This window comes from Coenobita brevimanus, chromosome 38 (assembly GCF_032717465.1).
Source record: "Coenobita brevimanus isolate Jiangsu-jjx chromosome 38, ASM3271746v2, whole genome shotgun sequence".
Classification (NCBI taxonomy): Eukaryota; Metazoa; Arthropoda; class Malacostraca; order Decapoda; family Coenobitidae; genus Coenobita; species Coenobita brevimanus.
Window position 1 is genome coordinate 1,638,599 of NC_136991.1, and position 18,167 is coordinate 1,656,765.

General features: G+C 42.9%; 1 protein-coding gene across 1 annotated transcript; it reads right to left on the reverse strand.

Annotated features, from left to right (window-relative positions):
- Window positions 1–284: 284 nt before the first annotated feature.
- Window positions 285–12,852, reverse strand: LOC145396482 (protein amalgam-like). Its single transcript, XM_080269854.1, has 8 exons — window positions 12,690–12,852; window positions 12,083–12,180; window positions 9,373–9,580; window positions 8,381–8,533; window positions 7,091–7,409; window positions 6,203–6,312; window positions 3,080–3,159; window positions 285–452 (listed from the first exon to the last, which is right to left on the reverse strand). Exons 1-8 carry the CDS (start codon window positions 12,850–12,852, stop codon window positions 285–287), a joined length of 1,299 nt encoding a protein of 432 aa, XP_080125980.1.
- Between the last annotated feature and the right edge of the window lie 5,315 nt (window positions 12,853–18,167).

The window sequence follows — 18,167 nt, forward strand, 5'->3', positions numbered from 1 at the left end:
TTTCCCTCTCTCTATCTATAATCAGCTTTTTCCCTCTCTCTACCTATAATCACTTTTTCCTCTCACTTTCTCTCTCTCTTTACCTATAATCAGTATTTCCTCTCTCTTTCTCTACCTATAGTCAGTTTTTCCCCTTTCTCTCTACCTCCTCCAGCTTGATGACCTCAGAACAAAATGGTGCTTCTCCTTAAGGTTGGTTCAAAAACGTGCACCCTCACTACCGCCGTGCCAATAGCTAATGAGACGCCGCTAATCAACGCTATTCACACGACTCTCACATACCCTCAATAGTCCGCAACCCCACACGTGTAGATTCCAGTCCTAATTAAAATCACATCTGGCCACTCGTCACACCTTTCCACACCTGACTTAAAATCACACCTGGCCATACCTGTCTTGAAATCATACATGGCCACACCTGTCTTAAATTCACACCTGGCTGCTATCCACACCTGTCTTAAAACCACAACTGGCCACACCTGTCTTAAAATTACACCTGGCCACACCTGTCTTAAAATTACACCTGGCCACACCTGTCTTAAAATTACACCTGGCCACTAATCATACCTTTCCACACCTGTCCTAAAATTACACCTGCCTGCTATCCACATCTTTCCACACCTGTCCTAAAATCACACCTGCCAACTAATCACACCTTTCCACACCTGTCCATACTATCACAGGTAACTATAATTTTGATTTGGAGTGGGCTAGAGTTACAGGAGATGGAGTTGAGAAAGAGAGAGAGAGAGAGAGAGAGAGAGAGAGAGAATTATATTTAACTTAGGAAAGGCTTCTTCTCCATCTCCTTTAGGTCAAATCTAACCCCTTCAGTCCGAAAATAATCTCTTAATCTGAGGAAAATCGTCTAGTACAAAAAGAATGAAATGTGAAATAAATCGCCGAAGTGAAGCAATTACGCGGGCAATACCGAGTCTTGATTAATTAGCTTGGAATCACAGGCGTAAAAATACTGACCTTGATTCGGATATATAATTTAACAAAAAAATCGGATATTTAAATGAGAGAGAGAGAGAGAGAGAGAGAGGAGAAGGAGGAGGAGGAGGAGACGAAGAAAAAAAAAAAATTCCCTCTCCTGACTTCAACTCTAATTTGCAGGAATTAAAGATTTGAGAAGTTTCTGCTCTTTCCTCTCTTTAATTTAGTAAAAGAAAGAAAAAAGAAAATTAAAAAGAAAGAAAAGAAAGAAAACGAAAGAAAAGATGGAAAAAGAAAAAAGAAAAAGAAAGAAGGAAAAAGAAAGAAAAGAAAAAGAAAGACGGAAAAAGAAAAAGAAAGAAGGGAAAGAAAAAAAGAGAAAAAAAGGAAAGAAAAAAGAAAAAAAAACAATGAAGATAATTTTGCCCCAAGTAACTCATTTTCTGAAAACAAACAGCGATTTTCTTGGTACAGGATGCTTTCTGCCACCTTTTTCTTTATTAATTTATTTTTCATGTTACTCAATAATTTTCCCTTATATCTATTGCCAGACGCCTTAATCCCATAAGGGTTGGCCACAAACAAATCGCCTCCACGTTACCCTGTCCCCCGCCATTTCACTGCCCTGCTCCCAGTTCACACCCCCCTTTCTCATATACCTCTCCACTCCATCCCTCCATCTCATCCTTGGCCTTCCCCTCCCTCTCTCCCCCTCCACCTCACTCACATACACTCTCCTCGTCAGTCTCTCACTCTTTCCTTATAGCTTCGTTTATATTATTTCAAGAGCGTCGTATTTTGCTTGTTGAAAAGAAAAATTACTCGCAATGTGTAGAAATAAACTTGTAAAAAAATAAATCGCTCAGGAGGAAGTGTTAGGAGAAAAATTAAGCGCCATATACAGAAACAAACTGGTAAAAAAAAAGTAAATCGCTATGGAAGAAATGTTAGGGAGCTTCCTTTACTGGTGAGATTTTGGACCTAATGAGACAAGGGAACACTATACACTCTTCCTGCCTTTCCTACAAAAATAAATAAATAAATAAATATGTTACGGCAGGGAATCGATTTTCTTTTTTAAATCCAGGCCCAACAATTATGGAATTCTCACACAATATTCTAAAAAGTTTGATATATTTCATAGATCACATCACTGGGTTTCCAAAGTCAATGCTCATCCTCTCACTACGTATCGTTCAAGGCCTGAGTGTGTATAAGTTAAGTTGTATGTCCATTTACGTGTATGCAAGCCGGCCGTTACAAGCACACACAAGTGGATTACTATTTATGTCCACTACCGTACTGTACTGTAAACTGTAAACTATCTTGCAGTTCTACACATGAGGGTTACAGCGTAGACTAGGATGGTAAACTGGGCGGGTATTCTGTTTCCATGGAGACCCACGGCTAGGAGTGTGAGGAGGAATGATAGGGTATGTGAAGGAGGAGAGATGGGAGAGTAAGAGAGAGGATAAATGTGACATAAACATGGGTTCAGAGATAGTGAGAGGGTGTGAGTGAGTGATAGAGGCGACAGAAAGGAGTGTGAAAGGACTGGGGTGTGTGAGGGAAGGAGGGAGAGTAAGAGAAAGAGAGGCACCAGAACAGAGTAAGTGCGTGAGACAGCGAGAGAAATTAGAGACAGAGCCAGGAGAGTGTCAGTGTGTATGGAAGAGAAAGAGAGCAAAGACAGTAATAGAAGAATAGAAGAAAGTGAGGGAATGACAAATAGTGAGGAAGTGAAGAAGGAGAATGAGGATAGTAACAGTGGGAGCGCACGGAGAATGAGAAGGGGACAAGAGTGTGGGGAGAGGAAGCGAAGAGTGTTTGGAGTGGGGGAGAGTGAGGAGAGTGACAGAAGAATGTATGTGTGTACGGAGGTAAAGCAGAGTGATGATACTGCCATTGAGAGTGCCAATAGAGTGAAGAGAGTGAGGTAGGGTGTGAGGAAGAGTGAGGACAATGCTAGGAGAATGAGAATGCGTGAGGGGACGAAGAACAGTAAGGAAGTAAGTGAAAATGAGGAAGAGGGTGAGAGAGGGGAAGACAGTGAGAGTGAAGAAGAGAATGAAAATGGGAAAAAGGGTGATAGTGAGGAAGACAGTGAGTGTGAGGAAGAGAGTGAGAGTGATGATAGTGCCATAGAGAGTGCCAGAAGAGTGAGCAGAGTGCCGGTGGGTGTGGGTAAGGCCGGGGCTCCGCTGGTCTGCTGCCTCACACCTGCGGGAGAGCAAAACATCAGGTCTGGCAAAGTCATAAACCAACTTTTTATTCTCCTAAGTCAGGGCAGCTGGGTAGCCATTTGATATCTGGCCAAAATCGAAGACACACGTGAAATATTTTAGCTGCAGCCCCAGATACTGAAGGTGTGTTTAATATAGCCCATCATCATCATCATCATCATCATCATCACCATCATCATCGTCATCTTCAGCATCATCATAACTTTTACCAACCCAAAGATATATATAGCACAATTTAAACACAAAAATACTGGAGGATTTACAGGGTAACGTGCAGAATAAATCGTCGTGGAAGACGTGTTAGGAAATCCCCCCAGCTATGGGTAATATGGGCTACTTCTTTACACTGCACAGCCATAAGCCTCACTGGTGTCACGCGGGCTTATGGGGGTGATAAATGGTGGGAGATTACTCACTGATTTACTTCATTTTTTTATTATTTACCTTTCCTACTTTGAAATGCGAGAGATAGTATGATAACCGGGAATATAAACCACTTCAGTTCCACAATACAGTATCTTCCTTACCATATTTTGAAAAGGTTTGGCTTAGGAAGGGAACAGTTAAGCAAATGGGTAACTATCCTGGTGGGGCTGCACTTTACCCCTTCCCCCCGACGGGCCTCTCCTAAGCTGAATAATACCTCCTAACATCAACCTGAACATAAACAATGCCTCCTCGTGCTGAAGGGGTGAATGGTTTAGCAAAGGTCTATCAAAAATCTACAAAAATGCTGTCAAAAATCTACAAAAATGATGTCAAAAATCTACAAAAATGATGTCAAAAATCTACAAAAATGATCTGGCAAAAATCTACAAGTGTCTGTCTGTTTTCATCTGAGGGAACTGAACCACGATGACAACCTAAATAATAACTCGTGGTTGCCTGAAATTCCATGGCCCTTGGTTATGAGGTGCGAATGAGTCTTCTTGGTTACTAGTCAAATCTATTCCCTAATCTCACTTCATCGATTGCATTAGTTATGCGGTAGAAATGAGTCTCTTTGGTTACTAGTCAAATGAACCCACCAACCTGACTACACCTGGCCACTGACTGAGCTGAAAGGGGTTTGGAAATCTTCGTCAGGCCAGAACAATTATGAGGTGGACATGAGTCTCCTTAGTTACTAGTCAAATGAAGCCACAACCTGACTACACCTGGCCACTGACTGAGCTGAAAGGGGTTAATTGGCCAGGTGAGAACAGAGACATGACCCACCCTTGGCCACGTCAGGTGAGGTGTGGAGGACCAGGGGCGCCGTCAGGTTCTGTGTGGTGTCCTCAGAGGGGTCGTAGGGGGGGCGGGGTGGTGTGGTAGCAGTGGTGGTAGTGGTAGTAGTCGTTGTGGTGGTGATTAACTCTGAAAATGACAGATTCTTCATCATCATCATCAATCATTATATTCATCATCATCACAGTTGTCATCACCATCATCATCATTCTTTCCCTATTTCTTACTGCCATCAATCATCGTCATTATCATCATCACAATCATCATCATCACCACAACAGTCATCATCAACAAATCACCATCACCATCACAATCATCATCATCATCCTATCGCTATTCCTTACTACCATCATCAACACAATTATCATCATGATCATCATCACCACAATCATTATCATCCTATCATTATTTCTTACCATCATCATCATCACAATCATCACCACCCTATCCCTATTTCTTAGTACTTAGCCTCAACCAGTGCAGTAAGATTTGTAATTTCCTACTTAATATCTAATACTTATTTCTCTCACGCCACAGAAAATATAGAAAAAAAAAAAATATGGTGAACTCGAAGCCGAAAAACAAACGATATAAAGGGGACCTGAAATGTCAATCTGATAGTTGAGGTTATTCCTGGGTGAAGGGGTGAAGTAAGTGATGAAATTATTAACAAGTTTGCGATCGCGGTAGGGGGAAAAGGAGAAGGAGGAGGAGAAAAGAGGACGAGGAGAGGAGGAGGAGAAAAAGAAGAGGAGGAGGAGGAGAAAAGAAGTGGGAGGAGGAGGAGAAAGGAGGTGAAGGAGCAGGAGGAGGAGGAGGAGAAGAAGAAAGGAGGTGGAGGTGGAGGAGAAGGAGGAGGTAGAGGAAAATGAAAATAAGGAAGAATAAAAAGAAAAAGAAATTCCTCCTTCATCCTGTAAACTTAATTCATCCTTTGAGATACTTTACCACCTGGGGGGCTCTAGATACAACCTTCACATGCTCCCTCTTGGGCACGGGGATAGCCCTAACTGAATCTAATCGACTGGGAATAATAACAGTAATAGTAATAATAATAATAATAATAATAATAATAATAATAAGCGAGAAAAGGACGTCACCGAACAGAAGAGCTCAAAATCTTCACCTGAACATCCTAACTGATTTCAGAAAGTCAGGGGAGAAGTCAGTGAAAAACGTGGTGTGTATAACGTAACTGAAAAAAAAATAATGCATGAAAAACGTGATATGTATAATGTAACTAAAAAAAAAAAATCATGAAAAACGTGGTATGTATAATGTAACTAAAAAAAAAATAATGCATGAAAAATGTGATATGTATGATGTAACTGAAAAAACAAAAATAATGTAACTACAAAATCACCTGTCCTGACCTTTCAATGGTGTGTGTGTTTGTGTTCAGGTGATTAATGATAATGAGGATGCTGGTACACAGGTAGAAATGCAGTATGGTGGCCAGAGCATGGTGTAGGGTGGTGGTGTGATGACTCGAGTGGTATGGTGATGATTGGAGTAGTACTGTGCTACATACGGTGGTATTGTGCTAAATGAGGTGGTATTGTGATATCTACTGTGGTATTGTGCTACTTAGTTTGGGTGCTACTGTGCTACGTGCTCTGACAGGGACTATGGTGTTTAAGGAGGTATTATGCTGCCTATCAGAGTGGTACTGTGTTACTTAGAATTGTATTTTGCTACTTAGGGTTGTACTGTGTTACTTGCGGTGTTACTGTACTACTTAGGGTGTTACTGTGCTGCTAGGGGTGGTACTGTAGCACTATGTAACGTACCTTTCAATAAAATACGTGCCTCTGCCGTGCCCAGGTGATTGACGAGGGTACAGGTGTAGAGGCCGAAGTCTGCCGGTCCCAGGTTGGTCAGGTGTAGGGTGGTGTTGTGCCTGGGGAAAAAAAATGTGTATGGATTTATTTTGATACATTCACTAAAATCTACCTGTCTATCTATTGCCAGACGCCTCAATCCCGTAAGGGGTGGCCACAAACAAATCACCTCCGTGTAGCCCTGTCCCCCGCCATTTCACTGCCCTGCTCCCAGCTCACACCCCCCACTCTCATATACCTCTCCACTCCATCCCTCCATCTCATCCTTGGCCTCCCCCTCCCTCTCCCACCCTCCACCTCACTCACACACACTCTCCTTGTCAGTCTCTCACTCTATCATCACTAAAATAAATTACGATATACATGGCCAACACTTCCAGTAGGTGAGGTGGTGGAGAAGGACGCCTTTACGTGGTGGCACTGATTTGACTGGACGGTGGAGCTGCCCGGTTCTACACACGCCCCTTAGTTTCCTCCCTATCCCCGTGCAGTCCACTGGGTTCATGTTCAGATGAGCCCTGGGTTTGCAACTACTACAACTACTACTACTACGACTACGACTACCACCACCACCACTACCACTACTACTGCTACCACTACCACCATCACTACAACTACTACTATCACTGTCACCACAACCACCCCTTACCGCCACTACTGCTACTGTTACTATCACTGCCACTACTACTACTACTACCACTGCTTCTACTACTACTACAACGACTACCCCCTCCATCACCACCACCACTACTACTACTACTACCACCACCACCACCACTATTACTACTACCACTATCACCACCACCACCACCTCCACCACCACCACTAACTACTCACGTGTGTGGCGGGTGGGCGTGTGGTGTGATGGTGAAGGTGTGTTGTGGCAGCAGCGTGAAGAGGCCGCCTGATGTCTCCCTCCTCCAGGTGACTTTTGGGCTGGGCTGGGCGGCGTAGAGGCAGGACAAGCTCGTGGAAGACCCAAGAGGCGCCCACACCACCGCCCTGGCCGCCGTGAGCTCCGGGGGGTGGTGGATGATGAGGTGGATGCGACGGCTGACGGAGGGTGGATGTCCATTGGTGGCGATGCAGAGGTACCCGCCACCACTGTCTGGCGTTACCTCCTCCAGCACCAACCCACTCCCCACCACCTCACCCACTGAAAAAATAAATAAATGAATAAATAAATAAATAAATCTATACTCCCTTTGCTCTAACCTGGCCCAAACTTCCGTTCTTTTCCTCCTTACTTTAACTGACCTAGATTTCCGTCCTTTCACGGCTTACTTTACTTTAACTGGTCCAGATTCTCGTCCTTTTTCGGCCTACTTTAACTGGTTCAGATTTTCGTCCCTTTGCAATTTATTTCAAGTAGCTCAGTGGCAGGAAGAGAAAATAATGTAGCTCTTCCTGTTTTCCATAGCACTTCTTCGTGACTAGCATCATATTCTAGTATTAATATAATGTTACACCTCAGCATTCAAGAAGGAGAGAGAATTTTAGGCGTATTTAGATTACATGAATATAACATCAGCATTTTTAACACTAGCACCAAACTCTTCTTACTCTAACTTGGCCTGAAGTTGTCATCTCTCCATCTACAATGATTAGTTCTTGATTAACACTTCGAGTATGATGCTTGTCACGAAGAAGTGCTATGGAAAGGATGTAGAGCAGTAGTGTTGTCATTCCATGTCAATGAACTACGTGAAAGAAGCTGCAAGAGGACAAGAATCTGTACCAGGTTAAGATCTCTCTCTCTCTCTCTCTCTCTCTCTCAAACACACACACACACAAATGACCTGTCACACTGGTTATGGAGTGAGTGAGAGAGAGGTGATTGCTCTTTCTCATGGAAATACAGTCCTTTGATTCCCCCTCCCTTGTTACTGATTGCTGGAGGGAGGGGGAGGGGCCAACAGAGGGGGAGGGGGAAGAGGGGAAAGGAAGGGGAAGGGATAAAGGAAAGGGGAAAGAAAGGGGAAGGGGGAAAGGAATGTGTGTGAGGCCGAGAATAAGCCACACACACACACACACACACACACACACACAGACGAGGAGATGGAGACGCAGTGTAGAATTTGTGGACTGTACCGTAAAGGAGGAGAGGCCTGAGGTGCGGTACGGTACCTGAGTGTCCCGGTGCGAGGGTGAGGGTGTGGTGGTCGTCCCTGATCCATCGTACCGTGGGCGTGGGTGTACCGTGGGCGCGACAGGTAAGGTTCACCGTATCACCCTTATGCACCACTGCCTCCTCGTCACCACCCTCCAGCACGGGCGGCTCTGGAAGGGGGTGGAGAAGGACATGTAAAGGAGTGATTTAGTGTGCAGTACTCAAAAACAACAGAGAGAGAGAGAGAGAGAGAGAGAGAGAGAGATTATATTTACGTGTGACCAAGTAGTGTGAGGATGAGAGAGAGAGAGAGAGAGAGAGAGAGAGAGAGAGAGAGATTATATTAACGTGAGAGACAAAATAGAGAAGTGTGAGGATAAGACGTCAGAGGAACCGTGAAGACTACACACACACACACACACACACAAACATTACCGCCAAAGTTATTAATTACACTATGTTACAGGTATTATGTTATTGTTCTTCCCCTTCATCTTTGTTAATTTCTGAGGCAAAAATACAATAATTGGCGATAATTGTTTGAAAGAATAATTAACCTCACCCCTTTAGGTCAAGTACGGCATATTAGATTAATTGGAGGAGAAGGAGGAGGAGGAGGAAGAGGAGGAGGAGGAGAAAAGACATAAGTTAATGTGTAAGTTTGAGATCTGGTGAGTGTGTGTGTTGGGTGGGGTGGCGGAGAGAAGGAGGAAGAGGAGGAAGATGAAGGAGAGGGAAGAGGGGGAGGGGGAGAGGGACGAGAGGGAGGAGGAGGACAGAGATGGGTACAGGGAGAGGTAGGTTAAATGCAGGATACATACTTAGGGCACGTCCACACCAAACGCTTGCTGGTGTGGGCACATGAAAGCAAACACTGCCAGAAAAAAACAAGACAGTGCAAAGCAAAACCCTCACTGTACTTAACACAATTTTAAGTGCGGTTCAACTCACCCACCACAGTGAGATTCCGTGCTGTACTTAACACAATTTCAAGTGCGGTTTAACTCACCCACCACAGTCAGGTAGCCCGTGGTTGACCTGGGCGGGGTAGTGTTGACCTGGCACCAGTAGCCGCCCTGGTCCTGGAGTGTGGTGTGGGTGATGGTGAGGACCCAGGTGGTGGGGTGGTGGCGGTGCACGGTGATGCGCGGGTTGTTGGTGATGACCCGGGTGCCAACCGTCAGGACAGCCCCCGTGCCCTTGTACCCCCACGCTACCTGGGGGAAGAAGGAAGGCTTGGATTTACACCTGTTGATTTACAGTGTGATTTACAGCCACCCATTTACACCCACTGATTTACACCCACTACCTTACACCCACTGACTTACACTCACTGCCTTACACCCACTGATTTATATCCACTGCCTTACACCCATTATTTACGCCCACTGATTTACACCCATTGATTTACACCCACTGATTTACTCCCACTGCCATACACCCACTGATTCACACCCACTGATTTATACCCACTGATTTACACCCACTGATTCACACCCATTGATTTATAACCACTGATTTATAGCCACTGATTTACACCCATCCACTACATTAAGGTCGTTAGTGGAGACAGCTTATTTCTTAAACATATTCCAGGCTACTGTTTACATGCTTAAATGATGCCTACTTCACTGATTTACAAGAGGCGCAGTTTATAAACTTCTATCCCCCACACATTTCTCTCTCTCTCTCTCTCTCTGAAGCTACCTGAGAGACGTTTGTAAAGGTATTGTGAGATATTTAAAAGCAAATAAAAAGGATTCTTCACACACAACATACATGGTACACACGCTCAAAACTTGTACCTCCATATTACAAACAGAGGGTGTAGGTAGGTGGTGGCATCATCCACTCACTCGATGTAGTGCTGCCTACTTCTTCATTCACCTTTATCATTCTTATCAGTGTTCCCCCTCTTATTTTCCTCTCCCTCCCATCCTTCCTGTTGCTTTTTATTACTCCTCTTTCCCCTTCAGGTGGCTCTACACTGAGGGACAAGCTTAATGGTTTCCTGTATCTCAACATTTACAACGCTGGGTGGTGACCATATAATCAGATAACGGGGTGATGTGGAATTATGGTGTCCTTGTTAACTGAGTGGAGATGCAAATGTGGCGTCCATCCAGGAACCAAATTTCCACACTCTTACCAGCCACAAGGAAACAAATCACTGCACGGGATGAAACTAGGGGCGGGTCCTTGCCTTCGCCCAGACAAAGCGGGGTTACTCCACACCGTACGAGTCAGAGAGGGTGTTTGGCGAGGCAGTCAGAGAGGGTGTTTGGCGAGGCAGAGTCAGAGAGGGTGTTTGGCGAGGCAGTCAGAGAGGGTGTTTGGCGAGGCAGAGGCAGAGAGAGTGTTAGGCGAGGCAGCAGAAGGCCAGGGTGTGTGCCTCGTGACTGCATGGAGGTCATTAAGGCACACAATGTATTTTTTGCTTGTTACTGCGGCCTGCTGTTGACACGCTAACAAGACGCACAACACACCAGCCACTGTACAACCCCCCCCCCCTCTCTCTCACACACACACAAACACACACAGACACACACATTACACAGCACAAACAGTACACAGACTTATAATTCTCCCCCCCCTCTCTCTCACACACACACACACACACACACACACACACACACACACACACGTTACACAGCACAAACAGAACACAGACTTATAATCCCCCCCCTCTCTCTCTCTCTCTCTCTCTCTCACACACACACACATTACACAGCACAAAAAGTACACAGACTTAAATTCCTCTCTCTCTCTCTCTCTCTCTCTCTCTCTCTCTCTCTCTCTCTCTCTCTCTCTCTCTCGGTGATGAGTGTGTTCGTGATTAATTACACGCAGAGGTAACGATAACAACAAAAAATAAAGAGACAAAATTAAGATAAATGAGAAGAGGAAGACATGTGAAACGAGAGAGAGAGAGAGAGAGAGAAGTATAAAAAGAAAGCTGAGAATAATAATAAAGGTAACAAGAGACAGACGAAAAAATGTGAAAGTAAAGAGGGTGAGCATAGAGATGAAGAGAATAGGAGAAAATAGATAAAAACTTAATAAAAATAATAAGACAGTTGAGAATACGAAAAAAGGTAAGAATAATAACAAAAGACATAATAATTAATAATAATAATAATAATAGTAATAATAATAGTAAAGACAATAAAAATAATAATAATCTATCTATCTATCTATCTATCTATTGCCAGACACCATAATCTAATAACAATAATAATAATAATAATAATAACAGAAGCCAGAGAAATTACCCTTCAGAATAAATGACACCTAAGCTAAGAATAATAATAATAATAAATAATGACTGTAATTGACCTTACGAATAAATAACACCTGTGCTAAGAATAATTAACACCTGAGCTAAGAATAAAAAATATTTATAGTGTAATTAACCTTAAGAATAAACACACTTTTTTTTAATAACAGAACAGAGGAAGGAAAAACGAATGAATAAAAAAATAAAAAATAATAATAATAATAACCTGAGCAAAGAGTACATCAAAATAATCACCAGGTAAAGTAATTAGTGAAGGTGGGTGTTCACCTTGTTTACACCTGTGCTAAGAATAACACCTGTGCAAAGAATAATAATAAAAATAATGACAGTGTAATTAACCTTGAAAATAAACACACCTGAGCAAAGACTATACCCACACAATCACCAGGTAAAGTAATTAGTGATCAAGGTGCGTGTTTACCTTGTAGTGGCCTAATTCCTCCACTACACAGGTGAGGCTGGCTGTACTCCCCACATTAGCTGTTACATTCTCCACGGGCTGGCTGAAGGACGGGGTGTCTGAGGGAGGGGGGGGGTGCATCATCATTATTATCATCAATCATCAGTACCATCATCATTATTATCCTCATCATTATCATTATTATTATGGTTTTTATTATCCTTATTATTATTACTATTATCTTTTTTGTTATTATCATAGTCATTATCAACATCATCATCATCATCATCATAATAATAATAATAATCAAAGTCATTATCGTCATCATTGCCATTAACATCATCATCATTGCTGTATATTCATTGTTATATTCATGACTATTACAACTACTATTATTATTACTGTTGATATTAGTAGTTATTATTTAGTCTACTACCATTATTATTATTATTACTAGCATCATCATCATCATCATCATCATTATTATTATTATTATTATTATTATTATTATTATTATCAACCCATTCATCCTTCCACCTCTATTCTCAATGCAGTAAATTCAAATACCGCTTGCCAGAATAAAATCAAGGAGACATTTTTGAGTTGAAGGTTTAGAAGTATAACTCACCCTTGAGGAAGTGTGAGGTGTCGAGGAATATCTCTCCATCTTCCTCCTCCTCCTCTCCATCTCTCCGCTGTCTCTCTCCTCCTCTCTCTCCACCCTGCACCACCTCTTCCTCCTCTCCATTTCTCCGCTGCTTCTCTCCTCCTTTCTCTCCACCCTCCAACATCTTCGCCTCTCCATATCTCCGCTGTCTCTCTCCCCCTCTCTCTCCACCCTCCACCATCTTCGCCTCTCCATATCTCCGCTGTCTCTCTCCCCCTCTCTCTCCACCCTCCACCATCTTCTCCTCTCTATCTCTCCGCTGTCTCTCTCCCCCTCTCTCTCCACCCTGCACCATCTTCTCCTCCTCTCCATCTCTCCGCTGGCTCTCTCCTCCTTTCTCTCCACCCTCCACCACCTTCCCCTCCACCTCCACACCTGCAAACACAATAGTAGGTTGATCATTTAGCCAACTGGGGACACATTCAACAGATATATAGATAGACAGGTAGACAGACAGACAGATAGATAGATAGATAGACTGATACATAGATACAGACATACATGGGTAGATAGACAGACAGATAAAGACAGACAGGCAGGCACATACTGATAGATAAAAAGACAAACACAGATAGAGATAGATAAATACATATACAGAAATAGATACACAGAAAAGATATACATAGGTACACAGACATAAAGATAGACAGACAGACACAGATAGATAGAACGACAAAGACAGACAGACAGACAGATTTATATACACCAATATACATAAAAAAAGCCTCCTCGGGCAGAAGAGGTTAAAATGGCGATATAATTATGGTGTATTCTGGGGTAAAAAAAAATCGTATCCTCCTTGGATTGGGAAATTACGTAACATTTCTTCCTAGGTGATTTATTTTAACCCTGATGTCTTCTTCCGCGTTATGCAAATTACATTGATATTTAAACTTCATAAATCACACAACTTGAACACCTGAGTACAAAATAAAATAAATCGCTAAGGAAAAGGTGTTGCGGTCTCCTAAAGCACCAACAAAACGGCCCTGAATTTCCCTCAAGCACATAAAATAAAAATAATAATAATAATAATAAGAAGAAGAAGAAGAAGAAGAAAAAGAAAAAACAATAAGTAAAAATAAAAACAAGACTAACAACAACAATAATAATAACAATAATAATAATAACAATAATATTAACAATAATAATAATAATAATAATAAAAACACATAAAAGTCAGCGGTAACCATAAATTCTTCAAGGGCACAAGTTTGGTTGGAAGATCAGCAGGCAAAATGGCCAGTGTAGTGGTGGTGAAATATTCTGGTAGGCGAGAGATGACACGGAACACAGGTGGATCCGGTACAGCATCGCCAGGGAATAACACGTGTTGGTGACCTGACATGACACGACCTGACCCAAACACCAATTTCAGAAAGCAGATCCATCAAGTTTACTAAAAGAAATCACAAGTTACTCAAATAAATTCCCAGGTTACTCAAATAAAATCACAAGTTACTCAAATAAATTCACAAGGTACTCAAATATATTCACAAGTTACTCAAATAAATTCACAAGTTACTCAAATAAATCCACAAGTTAGTCAAATAAATTCATAAGTTCCTCAAATAAATTCATCGTACAAAAATAAATTCCTAAGTTACTCAAATGAATTCCCAAGTTACTCAAATGAATTCCCAAGTTACTCAAATAAATCCACAAGCTACTCAAATAAATCTACAAGTTACTAAAATAAATCCATGTTACTAAAATAGACCCACAAGTTACGGTACTAAAATAAATGCAATGAATAAGAAAGTAAAAATAAGACAATAAAGGAAAATATTACCTTTCCCTCTACGTAATGAATAGGATTAGAAAAATATAAGGAATGAAAAAATATGTATAACTGAATAAAGAAATTATATAATAGTGTTAGTCGTGTGTGTGTGTGTGTGTGTGTGTGTGTGTGTGTGTGTGTGTGTGTGTGTGTGTGTGTGTGTGTGTGTGTGAGAGAGAGAGAGAGAGCGGCACCCCCTGAGAGCTTTTGTCTTATCTGTGAAGTAAGTCTGTGAGAGGTGAGGGCACAGGGACACCACCACCACCACACTACACACCGCAACCACCACCACACTGCCCCACCATATCACACCACACCACTGCACCATTTCATCACGTTCCTCCACCACACCATACCACACCACCACACCATTCCATCAAGTTCTCTCACCACACCATACCACACCATTCCATCACGATCCCCCACCACACCATACCACACCATTCCATCACGATCCCCCACCACACCATACCACACTCCCTAACCACCACACCACACCAAACCAGACTCCCTCCACCACACCAAACTCCCCAACCACCACACCACACCAAGCCAGACTCCCTCCACCACACCAAACTCCCCAACCACCACACCACACCAAACCAGACCCCCTCCACCACACCACATCACCTTCCCCATCCACCACACCACACTCCTCATATCAGGGAAGGAAGTTTGCGGCAGAGATCATATTTAGGAGATGCGGAGGTGGCACAGAGGCGGGAGGCAGGAAATAAAATTGGTGGAGAGTTGAGTGTGTGCCAGAGAGAAGGGTAAAAGCAGCGATGGCGGAAGTGGAGACTCCGAAAAGGAAGTAGTTACATCCTGTCACCTTAAACTTACATCCTTGTCTACTGTTGGCTTAGGAGAGATGTTGTTGTGGGTGTTGTGGAAGTTGTTGTGGGTGTTGTTGTTGTGGGGATTATTGTTGTTGTGGGTGTTGTTGTTGTGGGTGATGTTGTTGCTGTGGGTGTTGTTGTGGATGTTGTAGTTGTTGTTGTGGGTGTTGTTGCTGTGGAAGTTGTTGTTATGGATGTTGTTGTTGTGGGGATTATTGTTGTTGTGGGTGTTGTAGTTGTTGTGGGTGTTGTGGATGTTGTTGTTGTTGTTGTGGATGTTGTTGTGGGTGTTGTTGTGGGTGTTGTTGTTGTTGTGGATGTTGTTGGTGTGGGTGTTGTTGTGGATGTTGTAGTTGTTGTTGTGGGTGTTGTTGTTGTGGGTGTTGTTGTTGTTGTTGTTGTGGGTGTTGTTGTTGTGGGTGTTGTTGTTGTGGGTGTTGTTGTTGTTGTGGGTGTTGTTGTTGTTGTGGGTGTTGTTGTTGTTGTGGGTGTTGTTGTTGTTGTGGGTGTTGTTGTTGTTGTTGTGGGTGTTGTTGTTGTTGTGGGTGTTCTTGTTGTGGGTGTTGTTGTTGTGGGTGTTGTTGTTGTTGTGGGTGTTGTTGTTGTTGTTGTAGAGGGTGTTGTTGTTGTTGTGGGTGTTGTTGTTGTTGTTGTGGGTGTTGTTGTTGTTGTTGTTGTTGTGGGTGTTGTTGTTGTGGGTGTTGTTGTTGTTGTTGTGGGTGTTGTTGTTGTTGTTGTGGGTGTTGTTGTTGTTGTGGGTGTTGTTGTTGTTGTGGGTGTTGTTGTGGGTGTTGTTGTTCTGGGTGTTGTTGTTGTGGAAGTTGTTGATGTTGTTGTTGTTGTTGTTGTGGGTGTTGTTGTTGTTGTTGTGGGTGTTGTTGTTGTGGGTGTTGTTGTTGTTGTGGGTGTTGTTGTTGTTGTTGTGGGTGTTGTTGTTGTGGGTGTTGTTGTTGTTGTGGGTGTTGTTGTTGTTGTTGTTGTGGGTGTTATTGTTGTTGTGGGTGTTGTTGTTGTTGTGGAAGTTGTTGTTGTTGTTGTTGTGGGTGTTGTTGTTGTGGGTGTTGTTGTTGTTGTTGTGGGTGTTGTTGTTGTTGTTCTGGGTGTTGTTGTTGTTGTGGGTGTTGTTGTTGTTGTTGTGGGTGTTGTTGTTGTTGTTCTGGGTGTTGTTGTTGTTCTGGGTGTTGTTGTTGTTGTTGTGGGTGTTGTTGTTGTTGTTCTGGGTGTTGTTGTTGTTGTGGGTGTTGTTGTTGTTCTGGGTGTTGTTGTTGTTGTGGGTGTTGTTGTTGTTGTTGTGGGTGTTGTTGTTGTTGTTGTGGGTGTTGTTGTTGTGGGTGTTGTTGTTGTGGGTGTTGTTGTTGTTGTGGGTGTTGTTGTTGTTGTGGGTGTTGTTGTTGTTGTTGTGGGTGTTGTTGTTGTGGGTGTTGTTGTGGGTGTTGTTGTCATGGGTGTTGTTGTTGTGGGTGTTGTTGTTGTGGGTGTTGTTGTTGTGGGTGTTGTTGTTGTTGTGGGTGTTGTTGTTGTGGGTGTTGTTGTTGTTGTGGGTGTTGTTGTTGTGGGTGTTGTTGTTGTGGGTGTTGTTGTTGTGGGTGTTGTTGTTGTTGTGGGTGTTGTTGTTGTTGTGAAAGTTGTTGTTGTGGGTGTTGTTGTGAAAGTTGTTGTTGTGGGTGTTGTGAGTGTTGTTGCTGTTGTGGGTGTTGTTGTTGTGGGTGTTGTTGTTGTGGGTGTTGTTGTTGTGGGTGTTGTTGTGGGTGTTGTTGTTGTGGGTGTTGTTGTTGTGGAAGTTGTTGTTGTGGGTGTTGTTGTGGTTGTTGTCGTGGGTGATGTTGTGGGTGTTGTTGTGGGGATTATTGTTGTGAGTGTTGTAGTTGTTGTTGTGGATGTTGTTGTTGTTGTGGATGTTGTTGTTGCTGTGGATGTTGTTGTTGTGGGGATTATTGTTGTTGTGAGTGTTGTTGTTGTTGTTGTGGATGTTGTTGTTGTGGGGATTATTGTTGTTGTGAGTGTTGTTGTTGTGGATGTTGTTGTTGTGGGGATTATTGTTGTTGTGAGTGTTGTTGTTGTTGTTGTGGATGTTGTTGCTGTGGATGTTGTTGTTGTGGGGATTATTGTTGTTGTGAGTGTTGTTGTTGTTGTGGATGTTGTTGTGGTGGATGTTGTTGCTGTGGATGTTGTTGTTGTTGTGGGGATTATTGTTGTTGTGAGTGTTGTAGTTGTTGTGGATGTTGTTGTGGGTGTTGTTGTTGTGGGTGTTGTTGTTGTTGTGGGTGTTGTTGTTGTTGTGGGTGTTGTTGTTGTTGTGGGTGTTGTTGTTGTTGTGGGTGTTGTTGTTGTTGTGGGTGTTGTTGTTGTTGTTGTGGGTGTTGTTGTTGTGGGTGTTGTTGTTGTTGTTGTGGGTGTTGTTGTTGTGGATGTTGTTGTTGTTGTGGGTGTTGTTGTGGTTGTTGTTGTTGTTGTTGTTGTTGTTGTGGGTGTTGTTGTTGTGGGTGTTGTTGTTGTGGGTGTTGTTGTTGCTGTTGTGGGTGTTGTTGTTGTTGTTGTGGGTGTTGTTGTTGTTGTTGTTGTGGGTATTGTTGTTGTTGTTGTTGTGGGTATTGTTGTTGTTGTTGTGGGTGTTGTTGTTGTTGTTGTGGGTGTTGTTGTTGCTGTTGTTGTGGGTGTTGTGGGTGTTGTTGTTGTTGTGGGTGTTGTTGTTGCTGTTGTTGTGGGTGTTGTTGTTGTTGTGGGTGTTGTTGTTGTGGGTGTTGTTGTGGGTGTTGTTGTTGTGGGTGTTGTTGTTGTGGGTGTTGTTGTTGTTGTTGTGGGTGTTGTTGTTGTGGG

Bases quoted from the DNA above. Each gene is read 5' to 3' on its own strand.
- LOC145396482 (XM_080269854.1), bottom strand. From the start codon at position 12,852: ATGTTGGAGGGTGGAGAGAAAGGAGGAGAGAAGCAGCGGAGAAATGGA. The intron at 7,410-8,380 runs GTACCGTACCGC...TTATTTTTTCAG, and splicing joins CCTCGCACCGGGACACTCAG to TGGGTGAGGTGGTGGGGAGT. The intron at 3,160-6,202 runs GTACGTTACATA...GCTCTCCCGCAG, and splicing joins GGCACGTATTTTATTGAAAG to GTGTGAGGCAGCAGACCAGC.